The 19,920-nt window shown below is 46.6% G+C and overlaps 1 protein-coding gene across 1 annotated transcript in view; it reads left to right on the top strand.

The window, feature by feature from the left end:
• The window catches only part of acad11 (acyl-CoA dehydrogenase family, member 11), a 145,986-nt gene that overhangs the window by 90,542 nt on the left and 35,524 nt on the right, over nt 1-19,920 (top strand). Inside the window, exon 15 of the mRNA XM_059652195.1 lies at nt 18,826-18,892. Coding sequence (XP_059508178.1) covers nt 18,826-18,892 — 67 coding nt within the window. The remainder of the gene's footprint in view (nt 1-18,825; nt 18,893-19,920) is intronic.

The following is a 19,920-nucleotide window of genomic DNA, read 5'->3' as shown; positions in this document are numbered from 1 at the left end:
AGGACCTGCTGCCTCGTGGGTAGAGGTCACCAGGTAAACTTAAGGTGACCTCCTGATGGGTTCCCTTAATGGTTACTCCATGGTTCACACCAGGGCCCCTGACACTAATGAAAATTAGCACCCTCTCTCTCCCAATCAGCCCTACTAAGGCACCACTGTCAGAACATGCCCTAAACAGTTTCTCCAACTGTCCCTCCCCAAAAAAGCCACACCCATTCATCAAGATCATTGATACCCTACTGTGTGGAAACAGGCCCTTCAGCCCACACTGACCCACAGATCATCCCACCCAGATCCATCCCCCTAATCTACACATCCCTGAACCCTATGGGACAATTTAGCATGTCTTTGGACTGTGGGAGGAAATCGGAACACCTGGAGGAATCCCATGCAGACACGGGGAGAATGTGCAAACTTCTCACAGACAGTTGCCCCAGGGTGGAATCGAACCTGGGTCCCTGGGTCTGTGAAGCAGTAGCGCTAACCACTGAGCCACTGTGCCACCCCATGTGTTGAGGCCCTCTGTCCTTCGTGATGCAGCTTCACATGGCGGCCAGAGCCAGCGGTGACACTGCTGAGCCACTGGCCCTTGGACTAAGAATAGCAGCTCCTGTTCGCTGACAGGTGCCAGGAAAATGCCATGCCAGGATCCGGCTGGAACAGAGTCTTCTCCAACCTCTAGCCTCAGCAGCTGGCAGTGATCTTGTCTGAAAAAAGTTCGACAAGACGTGACAAATAAATGTGGTGACTGCTTTCTGACTTGGCAACTTCTACTGGGGACGAATCTGGACACAAGGAAGGTCACCACCATCATAGCACATGCCATAGGGCTGCTCTGTCAAAAGAGAGAGCCAATTGGTAGTGATTTAGCCTGAGGGGAGAGGTTGAGAAAGAGAATCCTTCATTGTTAGCCAGTGCAGGAACTGAACCCATGCTGTTGATGTTACTCTGCATCACAAACCAAGCACAGATTGTTTCGCATATTCTGGTTTTGGGGACAAGTGTGCCAGAGGCTCACAATTCTCATATTTGTCAGTCGACCCCTTGGTTACCCCATTCTACTGCAAACTTCGTTCAATCTCCGATGATGGTCTCAGTTGGAAAGTCTACAAACAAACAACTTTCGGAAGGCAGTGAAAGTTGCCACAAGATCCTCAGGGTGTATGTCGATTTTAGTAAGGATGTCTCAGATAATAGCTAGGTAAATAATTTGTTTGAAAGCCCACAAAGTTGGTGAGTCACAGTGTGATTCACTAGCATCAGCATTGGGCAGGAGCCCACTGTAACCCACGTTAAATATAAATACTTATTGAAAAGTTAATGCAGTCATTAACTCAGCTTGACCTTCAATTTGAGGAAGGGTCATCTTATTTTGAAAAGCTTGCTAAGTATGATGAATATTTTTTCAAATACTGTCAGATCTTGGTTGGTGATGACATCTGGTTGCTGGAAGAGTGACTGTAGCCTCTCTTGTGTGTAATCAAAGATAATGCAATGTGCTTTGGCAACTTGAAAGCACATTGTCTGCTAAAGGGGAGTATGAAATAGGAGTAAGTTCAGCTGTCAGTCATCAGTATGAGAATTCATTGGCGTAAACAACAATTAAAGGTCGTGAATACAACACGCAAACGCTGCCAGTGCATGTTTGTGTCTGGTAGGGAGAGAAACAGGGTGAGTCATGACCATTGTAATTACTGTTGGTGCAAACCATTTTCTGTTTCTTCTGCTTGAGTGAGATTGAAAGAGTTCTCCTGTGCAGAGTTTTAACCATCTGGTTGCTAATGGGGGTTCTGAGCTTTAACTCGGCTGGACAAAATACTTACGCGGATCATGTCCACGGCAGATCCATTTGGCAGAAGTGGTTCACCCATCTGGCTCCCGAACCATCCCCTGACCCATCTGGCCCATCAACACCACCTCTCACCCACCTGGCTCCCTACTCCCTCACCCACCTGGCCCCATAACTCCCTCTCACCCACTTGCCTCCCTATGTCCCTCACCCCCTAACCCTCTTTGACCATCTGGTTCCCTGTACCCCCTCACTGGTCTGGCTCCCTAACCCCCTCACTCACTTGAGTACTCAGCCCCCCTCACATACCTGGCCCCCTACCCCCCTCAACCACCTTGCTTCCTACCCCATTACCCTTCAAACCTCCCTTTTCTCAATTGTGGTGAGTGCTCGTTGTTGTATTGAACTTTTATTGTGTTTAAAGAAAAAGTCACTAGGATAAATCTTTAAGATAACACAGTATGGAGCTGGAGGAACACAGCAGGCCAGGCAGCATCAGGGGAGCAGGAAAGCTGATGTTTTGGATCGGGACCCTTCTTCAGAAAAAAAGGATCCTGACCTGAAACGTCAGCTTTCCTGCTCCTCTGATGCTGCCTGGCCTGCTGTGTTCCTCCAGCTCCACACTGTGTTATCTCTGATTCCAGCATCAGCAGTTCTTACTATCTCTAAATATTTAAGGCATTGTAATCCAAAGAGTGGCAAAGCAAAAACTGGAGATAGGGAATGGATTGGACGGCTATTTTTTTACAGGTATAGTCATGGTGGACTGAATGGCCTGTTTCTATGGGATAAATTCCTCTGGTTGTATAAACACAACTCAGCATGTTCACTTACTCAGGCTCAAGCAAGTGTCACCAGAATGCAGGGAACTTCCAATCTGCTGAATCTCGGTCACTTTCATTAATATTGTGTGAGAGATGAATCTTCACAAACCAAACCTCCATGGAATGAACACAGTTACATTCCTATCCCAAATATTTCTCTCTAAGATATCTGGAGTTGCAACTGGGAGCTTGGGGGGAAAGAATTCCACCTCACAGATGACCTTTCCATAGAATCGCTACGCTCAACTCATTCTCCTATCTCAGAGATTTCAAGACAGATCTGTTTAAAAAATATAGCTTATTCTTTCAGTTATTTTACATGTTTTGCCATAGTTTCTCTTCACGATTCTAGCTTAAAGCGTTATGGGAAGGGACACAATAATTGAATCATACATTACAGAAGAGGCCCTTCAGCCCATCGAGTCTGTACTGCCAAAGTTACACTAAACGTACACTAGCCCTACTCTCCAGCTGAGGGCCCATTGCTTCAGATACTTATGTAAGAGTGGAGAGATAATTCATTACTGTGAAGGTCACTTAAAACCTTATTACCTGCTCCATAGTCATGGAACATAGAACACTACAGCGCAGTTAAGGCTCTTCGGCCCTCGATGTTGTGCCGACCTGTGAAACCAATCTGAAGCCCCTCTAACCTACACTATTTCATTATCATCCATTTGTTTATCCAATGACCATTTAAATGCCCTTAAAGTTGGCGAGTCTGCTACTGTTGCAGGCAGGGCATTCCACACCCTTACTACTCTCTGAGTAAAGAACCTACCTCTGACATCAGTCCAATATCTATCACCCCTCAATTTAAAGTTACGTCCCCTCGTTAGAGCCATAGAACATGGAAACAGGCCATTGGACCCAACTCATCCATGCTGACCAGGTTTCCGAAACTGAACTAGTCTCGTTGGCCTGCGATTGGCCTGTATCCCCCTAAATACTTCCTGTACTATTTTTGTACTAAAGTGGAAACATCAGTGTATTCCCACATTACATTCCATTTGCTGAGTTTTTGACAGCTCATTAGTCTGTACATATCCTCTTGCAGACTCTTTCTCCCTGCATTTGACCATCTATTTCCTTACATTTCTTGGGGGGAGAGATAGTAGGATCTTTATGTTTCTTGCTGTCTGCGGCAAATGTTGCTACTGTATATTCAGTTCCTTCAACCAAATTATGGTTAGAAATTGAAAATAGAGGAGTGTCCTGCGCTGATCCCTTTGACACTCTTAACAGATATAGTTCCACCTGAAAACTGTCCTCTCTGTTTCTTAGATAATAAAGTGTGAAGCTGGATGAACACAGCAGGCCAAGCAGCATCTCAGGACCACAAAAGCTGACGTTTCGGGCCTAGACCCTTCATCAGACAGGGGGATGGGGTGAGGGTTCTGGAATAAAGAGGGAGAGGGGGGAGGCAGACCGAAGATGGAGAGAAAAGAAGATAGGTGGAGAGGAGAGTATAGGTGGGGAGGTAGGGAAGGGATAGGTCAGTCCAGGAAAGACGGACAGGTCAAGGAGGTGCAATGAGGTTAGTAGGTAGGAAATGGAGGTGTGGCTTGGTGTGGGAGCAAGGGATGGGTGAGAGGAAGAACAGATTAGGGAGGCAGAGACAGGCTGGGATGCAGTGGGGGGGGGGGGGGGGGAAGAGCTGGGCTGGTTGTGTGGTGCAGTGGGGGGAGGGGATGAACTGGGCTGGTTTTGGGATGCGGTGGGGGAAGGGGAGATTTTGAAGCTGGTGAAGTCCACATTGATACCATTGGGCTGCAGGGTTCCCAAGCGGAATATGAGTTGCTGTTCCTGCAACCTGCAACGGGTGGCATCATTGTGGCACTGCAGGAGGCCCATGATGGACATGTCATCTAAAGAATGGGAGGGGGAGTTGAAATGGTTCACGACTGGGAGGTGCAGTTGTTTATTGCGAACCAAGCGGAGGTGTTCTGCATAGCGGTCCCCAAGCCTCCGCTTGGCTTCCCCAATGTAGAGGAAGCCACACTGGGTACAATGGATACAGTATACCACATTGGCAGATGTGCAGGTGAACCTCTGCTTAATATGGAAAGTCATCTTGGGGCCTGGGATAGGGTTGAGGGAGAAGGTGTGGGGGCAAGTGTAGCATTTCCTGCGGTTGTAGGGGAAGGTGCCGGGTGTGGTGGGGTTGGAGGGCAGTGTGGAGTGAACAAGGGAGTCACGGAGAGAGTGGTCTCTCCGGAAAGCAGACAAGGGTGGGGATGGAAAAATGTCTTGGGTGGTGGGGTCGGATTGTAGATGGCGGAAGTGTCGGAGGATGATGTGTTGTATCTGGAGGTGTGTGGGGTGGTGTGAGAGAACGAGGGGGATCCTCTTTGGGCGGTTGTGGTGGGGGCAGGGTGTGAGGGATGTGTTGCGGGAAATGTGGGAGATGCGATCAAGGGCGTTCTCGATCACTGTGGGGGGAATGTTGCGGTCCTTGAAGAACTTGGACATCTGGGATGTGCGGGAGTGGAATGTCTTATCGTGGGAGCAGATGCGGCAGAGGCGGACGAATTGGGAATAGGGGATGTAATTTTTGCAGGAGGGTGGGTGGGAGGAGGTGCATTCTAGGTAGCTGTGGGCTTGAAATGGACATCAGTTACAAGCTGGTTGCCTGAGATGGAGACTGAGAGGTCCAGGAAGGTGAGGGATGTGCTGGAGATGGCCCAGGTGAACTGAAGGTTGGGGTGGAAGGTGTTGGTGAAGTGGATGAACTGTTTGAGCTCCTCTGGGGGGCAAGAGGTGGCGCCGATACAGTTATTGATGTAACGGAGGAAGAGATGGGGTTTGGGGCCTGTGTAGGTGCGGAAGAGGGACTGTTCCACGTAACCTACAAAGAGGCAGGCATAGCTGGTGCCCATGCGGGTGCCCGTGGCCACCCCCTTTGTCTATAGGAAGTGGGAGGAATCGAAAGAGAAGTTGTTGAGGGTGAGGACGAGTTTGGCTAGGCGGATGAGGGTGTCGGTGGAGGGGGACTGGTCGGGCCTGTGGGACAGGAAGAAGCGGAGGGCCTTGAGGCCATCTGCATGTGGAATGCAGGTGTATAGGGACTGGACATCCATGGTGAAAATGAGGTGTTGGGGGCCGGGGAATTGGAAGTCCTGGAGGAGGTGGAGGGCGTGGGTGGTGTCACGGACGTAGGTAGGGAGTTCCTGGACCAAAGGGGAGAAAATGGAGTCCAGATAGGTGGAGGTGGAGGAACAGGCTGAGACAATGGGTCGACCAGGGCAGGCAGGTTTGTGGATTTTGGGAAGGAGATAGAAACGGGCCGTGCGGGGTTGGGGAACAATGAGGTTGGAGACTGTGGGTGGGAGGTTCCCTGAGGTGATGAAGTCATGAATGGTGTTGGAGATGATGGTTTGGTGCTTGGGGGTGGGGTCATGATCAAGGGGGCGGTAGGAGGAGGTGTTGGAGAGTTGGCGTCTGGCCTCGGCGATATAGAGGTCAGTGCGCCATACTACCACTGCGCCACCCTTGTCTGCGGGTTTGATGGTGAGGTTGGGGTTGGAGCGGAGGGTTGCCTGTTCTGCAGGGGAGAGGTTGGAGTGGGCGAGAGGGGTGGAGAGGTTGAGGCGGTTAATGTCTCGACGACAGTTGGCGATGAAGAGGTTGAGGGAGGGTAGGAGGCCTGGGGGTGGTGTCCAGGAGGAGGACTTGTGTTGGAAGTGGGTGAAGGGGTCAGTGGAGGGAGGGTTAGGTTCCCGGTTGAAGAAGCAAGCGTGGACGCGAAGGCAGCGGAAAAACTGCTCTATGTCCAATCGTGACTGGTATTCGTTGATGTGTGGTGTTTGCTCCACACTGCCCTCCAACCCTACCACACCCGGCCTGCTTTCTGGAGAGACCACTCTGTCCCTGACTCCCTTGTTTGCTCCACACTGCCCTCCAACCCCACCACACCCGGCACCTTCCCCTGCAACCGCAGGAAATGCTACACTTGCCCCCACACCTCCTCCCTCACCCCTATCCCAGGCCCCAAGATGACTTTCCTTATTGAGCAGAGGTTCACCTGCACATCTGCCAATGTGGTATACTGTATCCATTGTACCTGGTGTGGCTTCGTCTACATTGGGGAAACCAAGTGGAGGCTTGGGGACCGCTTTGCAGAACACCTCCGCTCAGTTCGCAATAAACAACTGCAGCTCCCAGTCGCAAACCATTTCCACTCCCCCTCCCATTCTTTAGATGACATGTCCATCATGGGCCTCCTGCAGTGCCACAATGATGCCACCCGTTGCAGGTTGCAGGAACAGCAACTCATATTCCGCTTGGGAACCCTGCAGCCCAATGGTATCAATGTGGACTTCACCAGCTTCAAAATCTCCCCTTCCCCCACCGCATCCCAAAACCAGCCCAGTTCATCCCCTCCCCCCCACTGCACCACACAACCAACCCAGCCTGTCTCTGCCTCCCTAACCTGTTCTTCCTCTCACCCATTCCTTCCTCCCCACCCCAAGCCGCACCTCCATTTCCTACATACTAACCTCATCCCACCTCCTTGACCTGTCCATCTTCCCTGGACTGACCTATCCCCTCCCTTCCTCCCCACCTATACTCCCCTCTCCACCTATCTTCTTTTCTCTCCATCTTCGGTCCGCCTCCCCCTCTCTCCCTATTTATTCCAGAACCCTCACCCCATCCCCCTCTCTGATGAAGGGTCTAGGCCCGAAACGTCAGCTTTGTGGTCCTGAGATGCTGCTTGGCCTGCTGTGTTCATCCAGCTTCACACTTTATTATCTTGGATTCTCCAGCATCTGCAGTTCCCATTATCACTGATACAATTTTAACCTCTCTGTTTCCTGTTAGCCAACAATCCTTTATCCATGTGGGTATGGAGTACTTCTACATTTTTAGTGTTACTTGTTGCATTCGCTGGCACCATGACCTGTCTCCCCTCTCCCCACCCAGTGGAATTGAATGTTCTTTCCAGTTTGGCAGTTCTGCCATTCTCACCTTCTGCTCACTTAATCTGAACTATCAGCATCATTTTCCCTGGCACTCCACCCTACCACTATAGCATAAATGCTGCACCTTCCACACTTCACTTCAGCTCTGATGAAGAGATAATAGCAACTGTCGATGCTGGAGTCTGAGATAACAAGGTGTAGAGCTGGATCAACACAGTAGGCCAGGCAGCATCAGAGGAGCAGGAAAGCTAACCTTTCTGAAGAAGGGTCCAGACCCAAAACATCAGCTTTCCTGCTCCCCTGATGCTGCCTGGCTTACTGTGTTCATCCACACCTTGTTATCTCTGATGAAAAGTCATCTAGACTCGAAACATTAACTTGCTTTCTCTGATAACAAAGTGTGGGGCTGGATGAACACAGCAGGTCAAGCAGCATATTCGGAGCACAAAAGCTGACAGGGAGAGGGTTCTGAAATAAATTGGGAGAAAGGGGGAGGCAGATCAAAGATGGATAGAGGAGTAGATAGGTGGAGAGGAGACAGACAGGTTAAAGGGGTGGGGATGGAGCCTGTAGAGGTGAGTGCAGGTGGGGAGGTAGGGAGGGGATAGGTCAGTCCAGCGAGGACGGACAGGCCAAGTGGGCGGGATGAGGTTAGGAGGTAGGGAATAGAGGTGCGGCTTGAGGTGGGAGGGGATAGGTGAGAGGAAAACCAGGTTAGGGAGGGGGGACCGAGCTCCACACTTTGTTATCTTGGATTCTCCAGCATCTGCAGTTCCCATTATCTCTGATGCAACTTGCTTTCTCTCCCTCAATGCTGTCTGACCCGCTGTGATCTCCAGCATTTTTTTGTTTTCATCCTTTATCCATGCTAATATGTTAGGTTCTTCACCATGGATTCTAGTCTGGTATTGTAAGTTTTGATGCTTACAATTGGAGGAAAGGACAGATGATCAAACCCCTTATTCTACCAGCCACAAGGTTAGTATAAATGTGTCGATCCTGTTACTGCAATGGCCGGTTCCTTCTCTTCCACACGATGATCCGTAGTCAAAGGAATACTCTTAAAACATCTTTAATTAACTCAAAATGATCCATTTATTATAGACCATACTCATCAAAGCAAATAGAAAACACTGGTCAATAGGTGAATAGTGATCTAGAATTATAGCTATAATTCCCTTCACCTGCTTTCTTACTTATTCTGTGAATGAAGGTATCACTGTCCAGACCAGTATTTATTACCTATCCCTAATTGCCCTGAGTTGCAACTAAGACTCTACCAGGTTTCTGTGAGTGTGGAGTCACATGTATGCTAGACCAGGTAAGGACAGCAATTTTGCTTCCCTCAAGGGCATGAGTGAACCAGATGAGTTTTCCCCCTGACAATCAATTTACAGTCATCATGAGACTCTTAATTTAAGACTTTTATTGAATTCAAATTCCACCATCTGCCATCGCAGGATTTGAACCCAGGTCCCCAGATCATTACCTTAGTCTTTGGACTAGCGGCCCAGCGATAATACAGCTAGACTGTCACCTCCCCATTGTTGCATGCGCACGCAACAAAAATAAGACAATTCTTTGCAGAAATCTTTTTAAAGAAAGCAAAAGGAAAAAGAAATGAGCAATGTGATAGAAATGTAGAAACTGGAAGCAGGAATAGGCAATTCAATCATTCAAACCTGCTCTGTCTTTCTCTTTGATCATGTATGATCCTCTAACCTCATGCCATATTCCTGCTTTCTCTCTAAACTCCTTGATGCTTTAAATAAATCTAAAAATATATCTATCTTTTCTTTGAATAGACTCAGTGACTCAGCATCCACAGCCCGCTGTGGTAGTGAATTCCCACAGATTGACCACCCTCTGAGTGAAGAAATGATTCCTCATCTGAAACTCAGTCTGAAATGGCCTACTCTGTGTCTTGAGATAATGACCCCCTGGTATTCTAGACTCCCAAACCAAGGAAAACACCCAGCCTGTCCAGCCTGTATAGAGTTTAAACTGAAAGAGCTGTAGATGCTGTTCTGAGGAAGGGTCACCGGCTCTGAAACATTAACTGTGATTTCTCTTCACAGATGAGCCAGATTTGCTGAGCTTTTCCAGAAAGTTTGCTTTTGTTCTGGATAGAATTTATATGTTTCAATGAGATCCTCTCTCATTCTTCCAAATGTGAGTGAATACAGGCCCAAATGAACCACTCTATCCTTATTGGACAACCTTGTCACCCACTGTATCATTCAAAAGGTATAGAAATATCCCGAATAACAAAGTGTGAAGCTGGATGAACACAGCAGGCCAAGCAGCATCTCAGGAGCACAAAAGCTGACGTTTCAGGCCTAGACCCCTCATCTCTGATGAAGGGTCTATGCCCGAAACATCAGCTTTTGTGCCTCAGAGATGCTGCTTGGCCTGCTGTGTTTGTCCAGCTTCACACTTTGTTATCTTGGATTCTCCAGCATCTGCAGTTCCTATTATCATAGAAATATCCCGAAAGTTTTTTTTAGTACGCTGGTGAATTAATTTACCGGAGCATGGCCATTACAGCTGTAAAAGTGGGGGTGTGATTTGGAATAGCCCCCACAAATCTGCCCCAGAGGAAGGGTTATAAAAGCACTTATACTCCACATTTCTGAGCTGGAGTTCAGAATCCCAGGTGAGAAATGTGGAGCTCCATCCAACTGTAAGACAACGGGAGTGGAGCTGAAATCTGGCAGTGATTATCACTCGGAAGATTTGGCCTATTATTTTGGAATTGGAACCGCGTCCCCTGCACTCCTGTCTGGAACTAAAGTCTCACCTTCCCCAGCCAATAGCTCCACCTGTGTAGTTTCCAGAAGCAGCTGTCATTCCATTGAGTGACGGATTGGTGCCTCCATGCCAGTGCCCACACTTCTACTGATCCCGTATCCGATTGCCTTGTAGGCCCTGGGATGTGGGTGAGTCACTCGGCCAACCCAGGCAGAGCATTCTGGTTGGTGCTGCACTGTGTGGTGTTCTCTTCCCACAGATGCCTAGAGTGGGTGGCTGGAAGCAGCTGTCTGCCAGAAGGCGTTAATTTATACAGGTTTAATGAGACAGCCATCGTTGGAACAATCAGTGGCTTTAATAAGCCAGTAAAATCATTCACTCTCATTGAAACAGCCGTGATGACAGAGAACAGAAATGCCTCCAATCCTTCTGGAGAATTACTGCCAGCCTCTGAATTATCCTCTGGTTCAGTTTGCTGTCCCTGCCCAACTCCATTTGCCAGTCTAGTTCTGATTCAAATCCATCCTTTTGTCACACTGTCGTCTCTATTACCCGTGCTGCCTTTTAGCTCTGAAGAATCATAGTGTATTTAACCTAGGAACAGGCCATTCGGCCTAACAGGTCCATGCTAGCATTCATGCTCCATTCACCTAGCCTTGTCAGCCTGTCTTTTTATTCCACCTGTGTGTTTATGTAGCTCTTCCTCGACTGCATCAGTGGAGGAGAGAAAGTTAGAGGGAGGTGGAAAAGGTGCTCAACATCGCAAAGAGCTTTGACAGAGTAAATACAGGGAACCTGCTTCCATTTACAGATGGGTCAGAAGGCCAGAGAACTCCAATTTTAAGACAATTGTGTAAAACAAAGGAAATAGGGTCCAGATGAGGAAAAAAAGAAAATGTCTTTTATGCGGTAAGTTGTAAGGTCGTGGAATGCGCTGCCTGAAAGTGTGGTGAAAGCAGATTCAAGAATAACTTTTACAAAAGGAGTTGAGTAAATTGCTGAGAGAAACGTTGACAGGGCCGTGAGAGAGGAGAACGAATTTGGGACTGATTAAGGCACTTTCTATGACAATGGTTCCAACATTGTTACCACTCTCTGCTTAATGGTGTTTGTATCTGTTTAAGCAGATCAGAAATAATGCTGTCGGTCAGAAAGCTTAAGGGCCAGCAATAGCATTTATTTACTGTAGCAGAGCATCTCAAGGTACTTCACAGAAAAGTAACTGAACCAGAAATGACACAAAGCCACATATCAGGTCAGACTTCAGAAAGCTTGGTCGACAAAGTATGTTTTAAGGTAGAAACGGAAGGTGGTAGACAGGCTTAAGGAGGGAGGTGCTGAGCTTGGAAATGAAGATCCAACCAGCAGGGATTGGAATAATTCGAATTGGGCATGTCCAAGCTGTCGGAATGAGATGAACATAGGTGTTGCAGAGGGTACTGGAGCTTGGGGAGATGATAGAGATTGAGCTGGGGTGGAGGGAAGGTACGCGTTGCTGAGGCTATAGAGAATTCAGAAAGAAAGATGAGAATTTTAAAATCAAGATGGTGTGTGATTGCAAGTCAGTGCAGATCAATGAACGCAGTGATTATCAGGGAATGAAACTTGCTATGAGTTAAGACGAGGACTAGAATGTTGGGCGATCTTGGGTAGGATGTTGGGGTCGAACCTGGAGGGTGTTGGTATAGTCTAGTCTGGAGGCAGGAGTGAGCGTTTCACCAGGAAATGAGCTGAGATGAACTGAAGTTGGGTGACATTATAATGATGGTGTTATAAAGCAGAAGTTGGCCACCCTCAAAGAATCAAAACTGAAACTCTGAAAGAGGAGCACCAATCTGTTAAAGGGGTGTGTAACCTGTTTTTCAGCAACTTCTAGTGGTTAAATAAAATAAATCCCTGGCGCTAACTCCATAGTCAATAAGTAACAATTTATTTATCTAACGCTTACAGTGAACATATTAACTTCGCTATTCACAAACCGAGTAAATCCCTTCTAACTACTTGTTATTCCTGATTAACCCAAGTTTCTAATGGTATGCTGTTCCAATAAATACAAGTCCCACTTATATCACAAAACAATAGAATTTAGTGTCTCACAATTACAGCCAAGTTAAGCCTCCTGGAATGTTCTATGACTTCTTGGAGATAGTAGGAACTGCAGATGTTGGAGAATCTGAGATAGCAAGGTGTAGAGCTGGATGAACACAGAGGAGCAGGAAGGCTGACGTTTCGGGCCTAGACCCTTCTTCAGAAAAGGCCGGAAAAATTAACTTTCCTGCTCCTCTGATGCTGCTTGGCCTGCTGTGTTCATCCATCTCTACACCGTGTTGTCTGTGACTTCTCCTTTGATTCTTCTGTCAGGAATGCTTTCTCTGTGAATTCTGTCATGAATCTTAGCTAGGAGTGCCATGACACCGTTGTGAATAGATGGTGTTTTCTCTATGAGCTGAGAGCTGTTATCTCTATGCCTCCTTCTTTTATGCCCCCGATGACATACCAATTTCTTACAATCGGATTGGTCTTAGCCATCAGATTCAAATTTGATGGGTTTTTAGTATCTAAGCGCCTGGTTCAAACTGATCGGCTAAACTCAAAAACCTGTTGTATTTTTGGAAATGCCACTTGGCCTACTAACTGTATGGCCTTTTGACACAGATGTTTCAATTTGGGGGCTCTCTATCGTTGCAAACTTTCAAGCTGCTCACAGACATCTTTGAGCATGGAAAAAGCACAATCTTTCAAAGGAAGCGCACATTGCTTTCTCCCCTGGCATTTAACAAGCACAAAATTCCAACACCCTGCCTCCTAATCCACAAATACTCTACCCAACTTCGCAACAATGGAAATAAGCACTAATCCACATTGAAAGCCATTTTATTCTGAATGGCAGTCATTGGACTTGAAATATTAGCTGTTTCTCTTTCCATGGACGCCGCCAGACCTGCTGAGTTTCTCCAGCGTTCTCTGCGTGCTTGCTTCAGATTTCTAACCCTTGCAGTACTTTGTCATTGTTTGAGTTTCAGTCTTTCTGAAGCCCTAAGGCATTCTCCTTGAAATTATTCTGTTCACCCTCTTTGACATAGTTTTGTCTGGGTCAGATCTGATGATATACAACATGTTAAAAGTTCACAACACTACCTTTACATGTACTGAACGGTGGGCTTGAGGCGCAGCAAATCTACTTGTGTGTCAGGTTTACAGAGAAGTCAGCGCTTGCTAATCAGACGTAAACCCTGTAGGGACCCCACAATGTAACTGAAACAATTGTAGTGTGAGCTCAGTTCAATGGAGACAGTGCTCCATCCTTGTTTCTTGGTGTCGTGTGAGTTCTGACCTTATTTCCACTGGTCGGCACCTGGGACTTTGAGGCTCAGTAAGATAACTTCTTTTCGTTATGAATTCACAGGATGAGCACATCTCTGGCCAGGCAGCATTTATTGCCCCATCCCTAATTGCCCAGAGGGCAGTTAAGAGTCAACTGCATTGCTGTGGGTCTGGAGTCATATGTAGACCAGACCAGGAGAGGATAGCTGTTTCCTTCCCTAAAGGGAACCAGGCAGGTTTTTTTCCTGACAATCGACAATGGCTTTGTGGTCATTGCCATTTTTTAATATTGAATTCAAACACCACCAGCTGCCGTGGTGGGACTTGAGCCTGGGTCCCCAGAACATTATCTGGGTCTCTGGATTAACAGTCCAGCAATAATTCCACTGGACGTTTGACTTCCCCTGTTGAGCAGAATAATGAGAATGAGGTTTATGTGCTAGGGAATGTTTAAACTATAGGGCTGTGTAATACAAGGAGTGCGCTAATGGGATATCATTATAGGAAGTTATGCAGTGTCACATGAGTTTGTTTTTCCTTGCAGTGTAGATTCAGAGAATTGTTGTGATGCAGTGGGAGACCATTCAGCCCATCACACCTACACCGTCTTGTTAAATGAGCATCGATACCTGGTGCCAATCTCCTGTTATTTCGTTTGCACATTACTTTTATGCCTCAACTGAACCTGCCTCTACCACATTTCCAGGAAGTCCATTCCAAACCCTAACTACTCGCTGAGTGAAAATATTTGTCCTCACCATCATCCTTGCTTCCTTGTAAATCCAAGCCCCCTTGCTCTTATTTGTTTTACGAGCAGGAACACTTTCTCGCTAACTATTCTACCCTTTCTGGTCACAATTTTAGAAAACTTCTGTCAGAACTTCTATAAAGCCACGATAAGAAGCTTCCTAAATAATGTTGATGTTTTCCTTATCTCAGCAGAGGCTGTACATTTTCTTTAGCAACTTGAGACCAAGATTATTATGCAGGTGTCACAGAGATTTTCATGAGCTGGAATCAGGTCTCACAGATCCATGCCCACCTTTACAAAAATAATGGTGCATTTAAAGGGACTTTGCAACTATTAATGCACAGTGCAGGTGTCAGCTGTCATTGTTCTCTCACGGTTTGTGAGCTTAAAATAATGTCTGGCCCCACACAGGTTGGAGAACCCTGGTCTAACATTGACAGAAGACCTCTGGCCCATAGGCTAGCATGATCCTGATGTCCCCGTAGCCGGTCATTTTAACACAGCGTCCTGCTCACAGGCCCACATGTCTGTCCTTGACACACTACAATGCTCCAGTGAATCACAGTGCAAACAGGTAGAACAACATCTCATCTTCAAACATGGCCCTTTATAGCCTTCTGGACCTAATATTGAGTTCAACACCTTCATGTTGTAAACCCCCTCCCATTCCTTCCCTTTTGTTTAGTTTTTCTTGTGACACTCTCTGTCACCATGTCCTCTCTCCCCTCCCTGCATTCCAATGCTATGGTCTGTTCTTTTCCATCTGGCAGTTGGGCAAGCTGTTGTTCTCACATTCTGATCACTTAATCTGAATTATTGGCACCCTTTCTCCCCAGCACTCCACTCCCTCTGCCAGGTATAGTGTAAATGCTACCCCCTCCACCCTTCACTTCAGCTCTGATGAAAAGTCACCTAGACTCAAAGCGTTAGTTTGCTGTCTCTCCATGGATGCAGCCTGACCCCTGTGATCTCCAGCATTTAGTTGTTTTCAGTTCAGATTCCAGCATCTGCAGTAATTTGCTCCTACCTGCCTAACATTGTCTTTTCCAATATTAGTTGATTTCATAATAAACTGGTATTAAACTGGCTTTCGGAGTTGTGTTGAGACAAGAAGTTAAGAAATTGCAGCAGTATTCTTATACTATCTAAACGTAACACAAAGGAGGTGCTGTACATGGACTCAGTTTACTGGAAGTTTCCTTGTGGGTTTATTTACAGAGAATTTAATGCACACACTGGTATAATCTCATTCTCGCATGTTGTAACTCACAATCCTTCAGGATTGTGTGACGCTGTGGCTCACTTGGTTCAAGTGCTTACCTCCGGCACAGGAAGTCCTGAGTCCAAATCCTAGTGGTGCCTAGGGCTTATGTTGAAGGTGTCTAGTTCAAACTTCTCACATATAGCCTGAGTTTGCAAATGCCTAAGGGCACAGCTGGCATGCTAGCTGTGTTTGCCCTAAGTGTGTTATTATATTCGGGGTGGCACCATGGCTCAGTGGTCACACTGCTGCCTCCTCAGGGTTCGATTCCAGCCTCACGCGACTGACTGTGTGGAGTTTGCACATTCTCCCTGTGTCTGTGTGGTTTCCTCCCACAGTCCAAAGATGTGCACGCTAGGGTGGATTGGCCGTGCTAACTTTCCGTAGTGTTCGGGGAGGTGGGTTAGACTTAGGGAAATGTAGGGGCAAGGGGTGGGATGCTGTTTGGAGGGGTGGAGTGGACTTGTTGGGCTGAATGGCCTGTTTCCACACTGTAGGGATTCTATGATTCTGTGATCTTCTTTTAGGTTAAAATGCAGGGGATGTGAGAACGGTTTAAACTGTCGATAAAACCTAAGGCTGTTGCTCACTCCAAAGCTCTGCAACAAGTGATAGTGTCAGAGCAGTATTGCATAGTATACAGAAGTTATTATTTTCCCAGGCTTATAGGTGCAACACAGACTTATTGTCATGTTATAAGATTGAATCGAGAGAACAATGGGTTCCTTTAAAATTGCCAGGAAATGGAAAGCTGATGAGCAATCTTCTGACTGTAACTTGCGTTTCATGTGAGAAGTGTTAAGAACTGACTTCAATGTTCTGCAAACAAATCCCCAGCGAGGTTTGAAAGTTTATTTAGAGACAAAACAACTGCTGGCACTGGAATCCAAGACAGACAAATGGGAACAAAAACAGAAGTTGCTGGAAAAACTCAGCTGGTCTGGCAGCATCTTGAAGGAAATATCAGAGTTAACGTTTCGGGCCCGGTGACCCTTCCTCAGGACAGGAGGCTAGAAGACCACACCCGAAACATTGACTGCTCCTTTGCTCCCGATGCTGCCTGGCTTGCTGTGTTCTGTTTGAAAGTTTATTGGCTATTTCCTGAGCGCACACTGTTGTAGATGGCCTTGCTGCTCCCTATTTGTGTAATCTACTCCAACTATGTAGCTCCTCCAATTTCAGCCCCTTGCTCACATGTCCAAACTTCATAGCCCCAAAGAAAGCACACCTATCCTTTCAGCTGTCTGGGTCATTAGCTATGGAATTCCCCTCTCTGTTCCTTTCTCTTCCCCCCCCGCCTTGTCTTTAAGTTAGCCCTTAAAAAGTGGCCCCTTGACCGATCTTTTGGTCCCCACTCACAATGCCACCTCACATGTGTCTAATTTGGTCTTAAGACTGGCCTGTGAAGTGCTTCGGGATATTTTACTGGTCGCTACCCGATGACAAATTGTTGGTGTCTTTCTCACTGACAGCCAACAGGAGGTGATGGTGAGCAGCGCAGCAAAATGGTGGGGCAGAGCTCTCCAAAACCAGCATGCACTTGGAAAGCTACCTTCAACACCCCCTTACTTAACAGGCTTGTTAAAATACAGCAGAGTCGGAAATGGAAGTGTTGGAATCCTGGAGTGGAACCAGTAGGTTAATGTTCCAATACATTTGGGCCCAGCGACAGTGGATTTTAGGGCTGGGCTGTACCATTGGGAGGGTGTCGGGTGTCAATGGGTAGAAATTAATTCTGTCCCCTTCCCCCCATTGTGGGGTTTGGTGATGAGGTGGGGCCGAGTAGGTGAGGCAGTTACTTGGACGGGCGGACATTAGCAAGTGACCCCTATCCTTTTGGGTCTCCATTCCAATGAAGCCCATGTCAGGGCGGGTTGTCAATGTTGGAGTATGGGGGCACGGAGTTTGTGGGACTTCAGAGACAAAGCGGGAAGCCCTAATGCTCTGCAAAGTGACTGATGATAACGGAGATTGAATTTTATTCCAGCCACAGACTTTGTAATGTTCAATCTCATGAAATGAAGTTTGCAAATAGTATTTCTGCTTGGCATTGATGTAGCAATGGTGCAGATACAAATGTAGCAGGAGTGCATTTCAGTAATCGTGCGCAAACTCTTGTTGTTTAGAAGAGTCACCCAATTAGTTCAGAATAAGAACGTAAGAAATAGAACTTGGAATAACCCATTCAGCCCATTAAGCCTGCTCTACTATTCAATATGAATCTGGTTTATCTTCTTCCTAAACTCCATTTTCTCTCTGGCTCCACATTTCCAGTCTCTGTGGCAGTGCCCACCTGAACCTTCTGGAATGGCCTGGGTGAACTCAGTGCCACCAAACTTTCTCTTGGTGCTAACCTGAGTCCTGGGTACAAAGTGGGAAAGGATGCCCATGCAAAGTCTTTAGCAGAGGCGATGCTCAATCATAATTTTTAAGAAAAGGCATAACTTTATTATATTGTACTTAATAGCTAGGAACAAATTACAGCAGATGCTGGCATCTGTACTGAAAACAATAAATGCGTCTAGATGTGAAACATTAGCTTGCTCTCTCTGCATGGATGCTACCTGACCTGCTGTGATCTCCAGCATTTATTTTTTCAGTACTTAATAGCTAGTTATATTACATCTGAACTATAAGAGAGTTATTTGCAGACCTCAGACTAGGCTTAAGAGTAAGTACACATTACTGTTAGTCTTTGAACTTAGAACTGGTACCAAACAGAACTAGAATGGAACAGCAACAAGTGGAGATCTCATCCCAGGGACAATCCTTTACATCCTGATAGATGGTAATGCCTCTTAACCCTTTCAGGTATTAATAGTTTTCTGCTACAATGTCGCTAGATTCCCCGAGAGATCATAAATATATCCATCCCAGCCTTGAAGTTGTTTTAACATGGAACATGCACAACAGTCTGGACAAGAAAATTTCAAAGATCCTCCTGACTATAGTGATGTCTCCCTATCTCAGTCCTGAATTGACCTGGCTCCTAAGTCAGTGTCTGTGTGTTTCTGACTTCCATAGCCATAACCTCGCAGTGTCTCCCCTGTCAAATTCCAACCCCACCCCCCAACCCCCACCCCATGTTGCAAGGGGACGAGCGTGCAAGTTTCTCTCTTACATTTAGTGGCTGCAGCCGTGCATGTGGTTTACACACCAGACTTCCATTCACCCTTATTCTTTTCCTGTCTTTTCTGTTACAGGAGCTGGGAATCCAAACTGTAAAATTGCTGTTGTCATGGGCAAGACACAAAATAAGGACCTTCCCAGGTTTGGAACAAAGACATGAGCGTTTGGTCCAATGAAACGTTAAGATTCAGGAGGGTTTATTTTCCCTGAAGGATTGGAGAATGTTGTAAAGCTCCTCCTTTTCCAGATGCTGCCCAGAATGGGTTTGGGAAAGAGATTTTGGTGAGGAAGTGTGTACACCAACGAACCATCAGGTCTACAATCCTGGTTAATCCTGTAACCAACCCCAAAGTACAAAACTAGTATATGCAGGAGATCATGGGAGCACAGCGTGGAACCTATTATTGCTGGCATTGCCATTTTTCTTGGTTTTTCATAGACACACTTACTGTAAAAGTTCAACCAATCATAGGTTGACACCAAGCACAGAAGGTGTCCATTCAGCCCATTGCACCCGTGCTAGCTGTCAGATTGTGCGATACAATTTGACCCATTTCTCTGCTGTTTCCCCAGAGCACTGCCAATATTTTCCTTCAATGATGAATTCAATTCTCTCTACAGTTGGGTCTCCTTCCACCACCCTCTCAGGCAGCGTTTTCAACTTGTTGATTTAGATTAATGTTTTTTTCAGGTTTCCCGTGGTCCTTTTGTCAATCAATCAGCATTAAACGTCTTGCGTTCATCTGCTGGAAGCAGTTTCTCCTAATTTTCCCCGTCAAAAATGTTCAAGTTTTTGAACAGTTCTGTCACATCACGTCTTAACCTTCTGTGCTCTCGAGCCCCAGCTTCTCCCCATGTCATCACGTGACTTCTGTTGTGATTGGAACCAGGTGAATCTTATTGACTACAAGGCCCTTCATTGGTGTTATTAACCTGGCCCAGTCAGGAAAGCCCTAGATGACCAATGTAAGCAGGAAATTTCAAATCTCCTCTGATCTGATTGGCTATAGGCAGTGTGCCATGTTCATGTACATAGAGGGTGATTTGGTGATAGGATACTGACCTCTGTGCAGTTATTTCAGTTTCTATCGCCAAGACGTTCTGGCGAATCTCGTCTACACTCACTGCCTTGAGAAACAGAAATGTATTGTGTTTTATTCTATTGCCTG

This window comes from Stegostoma tigrinum, chromosome 2 (assembly GCF_030684315.1).
Source record: "Stegostoma tigrinum isolate sSteTig4 chromosome 2, sSteTig4.hap1, whole genome shotgun sequence".
Taxonomy (NCBI): Eukaryota; Metazoa; Chordata; class Chondrichthyes; order Orectolobiformes; family Stegostomatidae; genus Stegostoma; species Stegostoma tigrinum.
The sequence above is the reverse complement of the archived record's forward strand: the minus strand, read 5'-3'. Positions and strand labels throughout refer to the sequence as shown.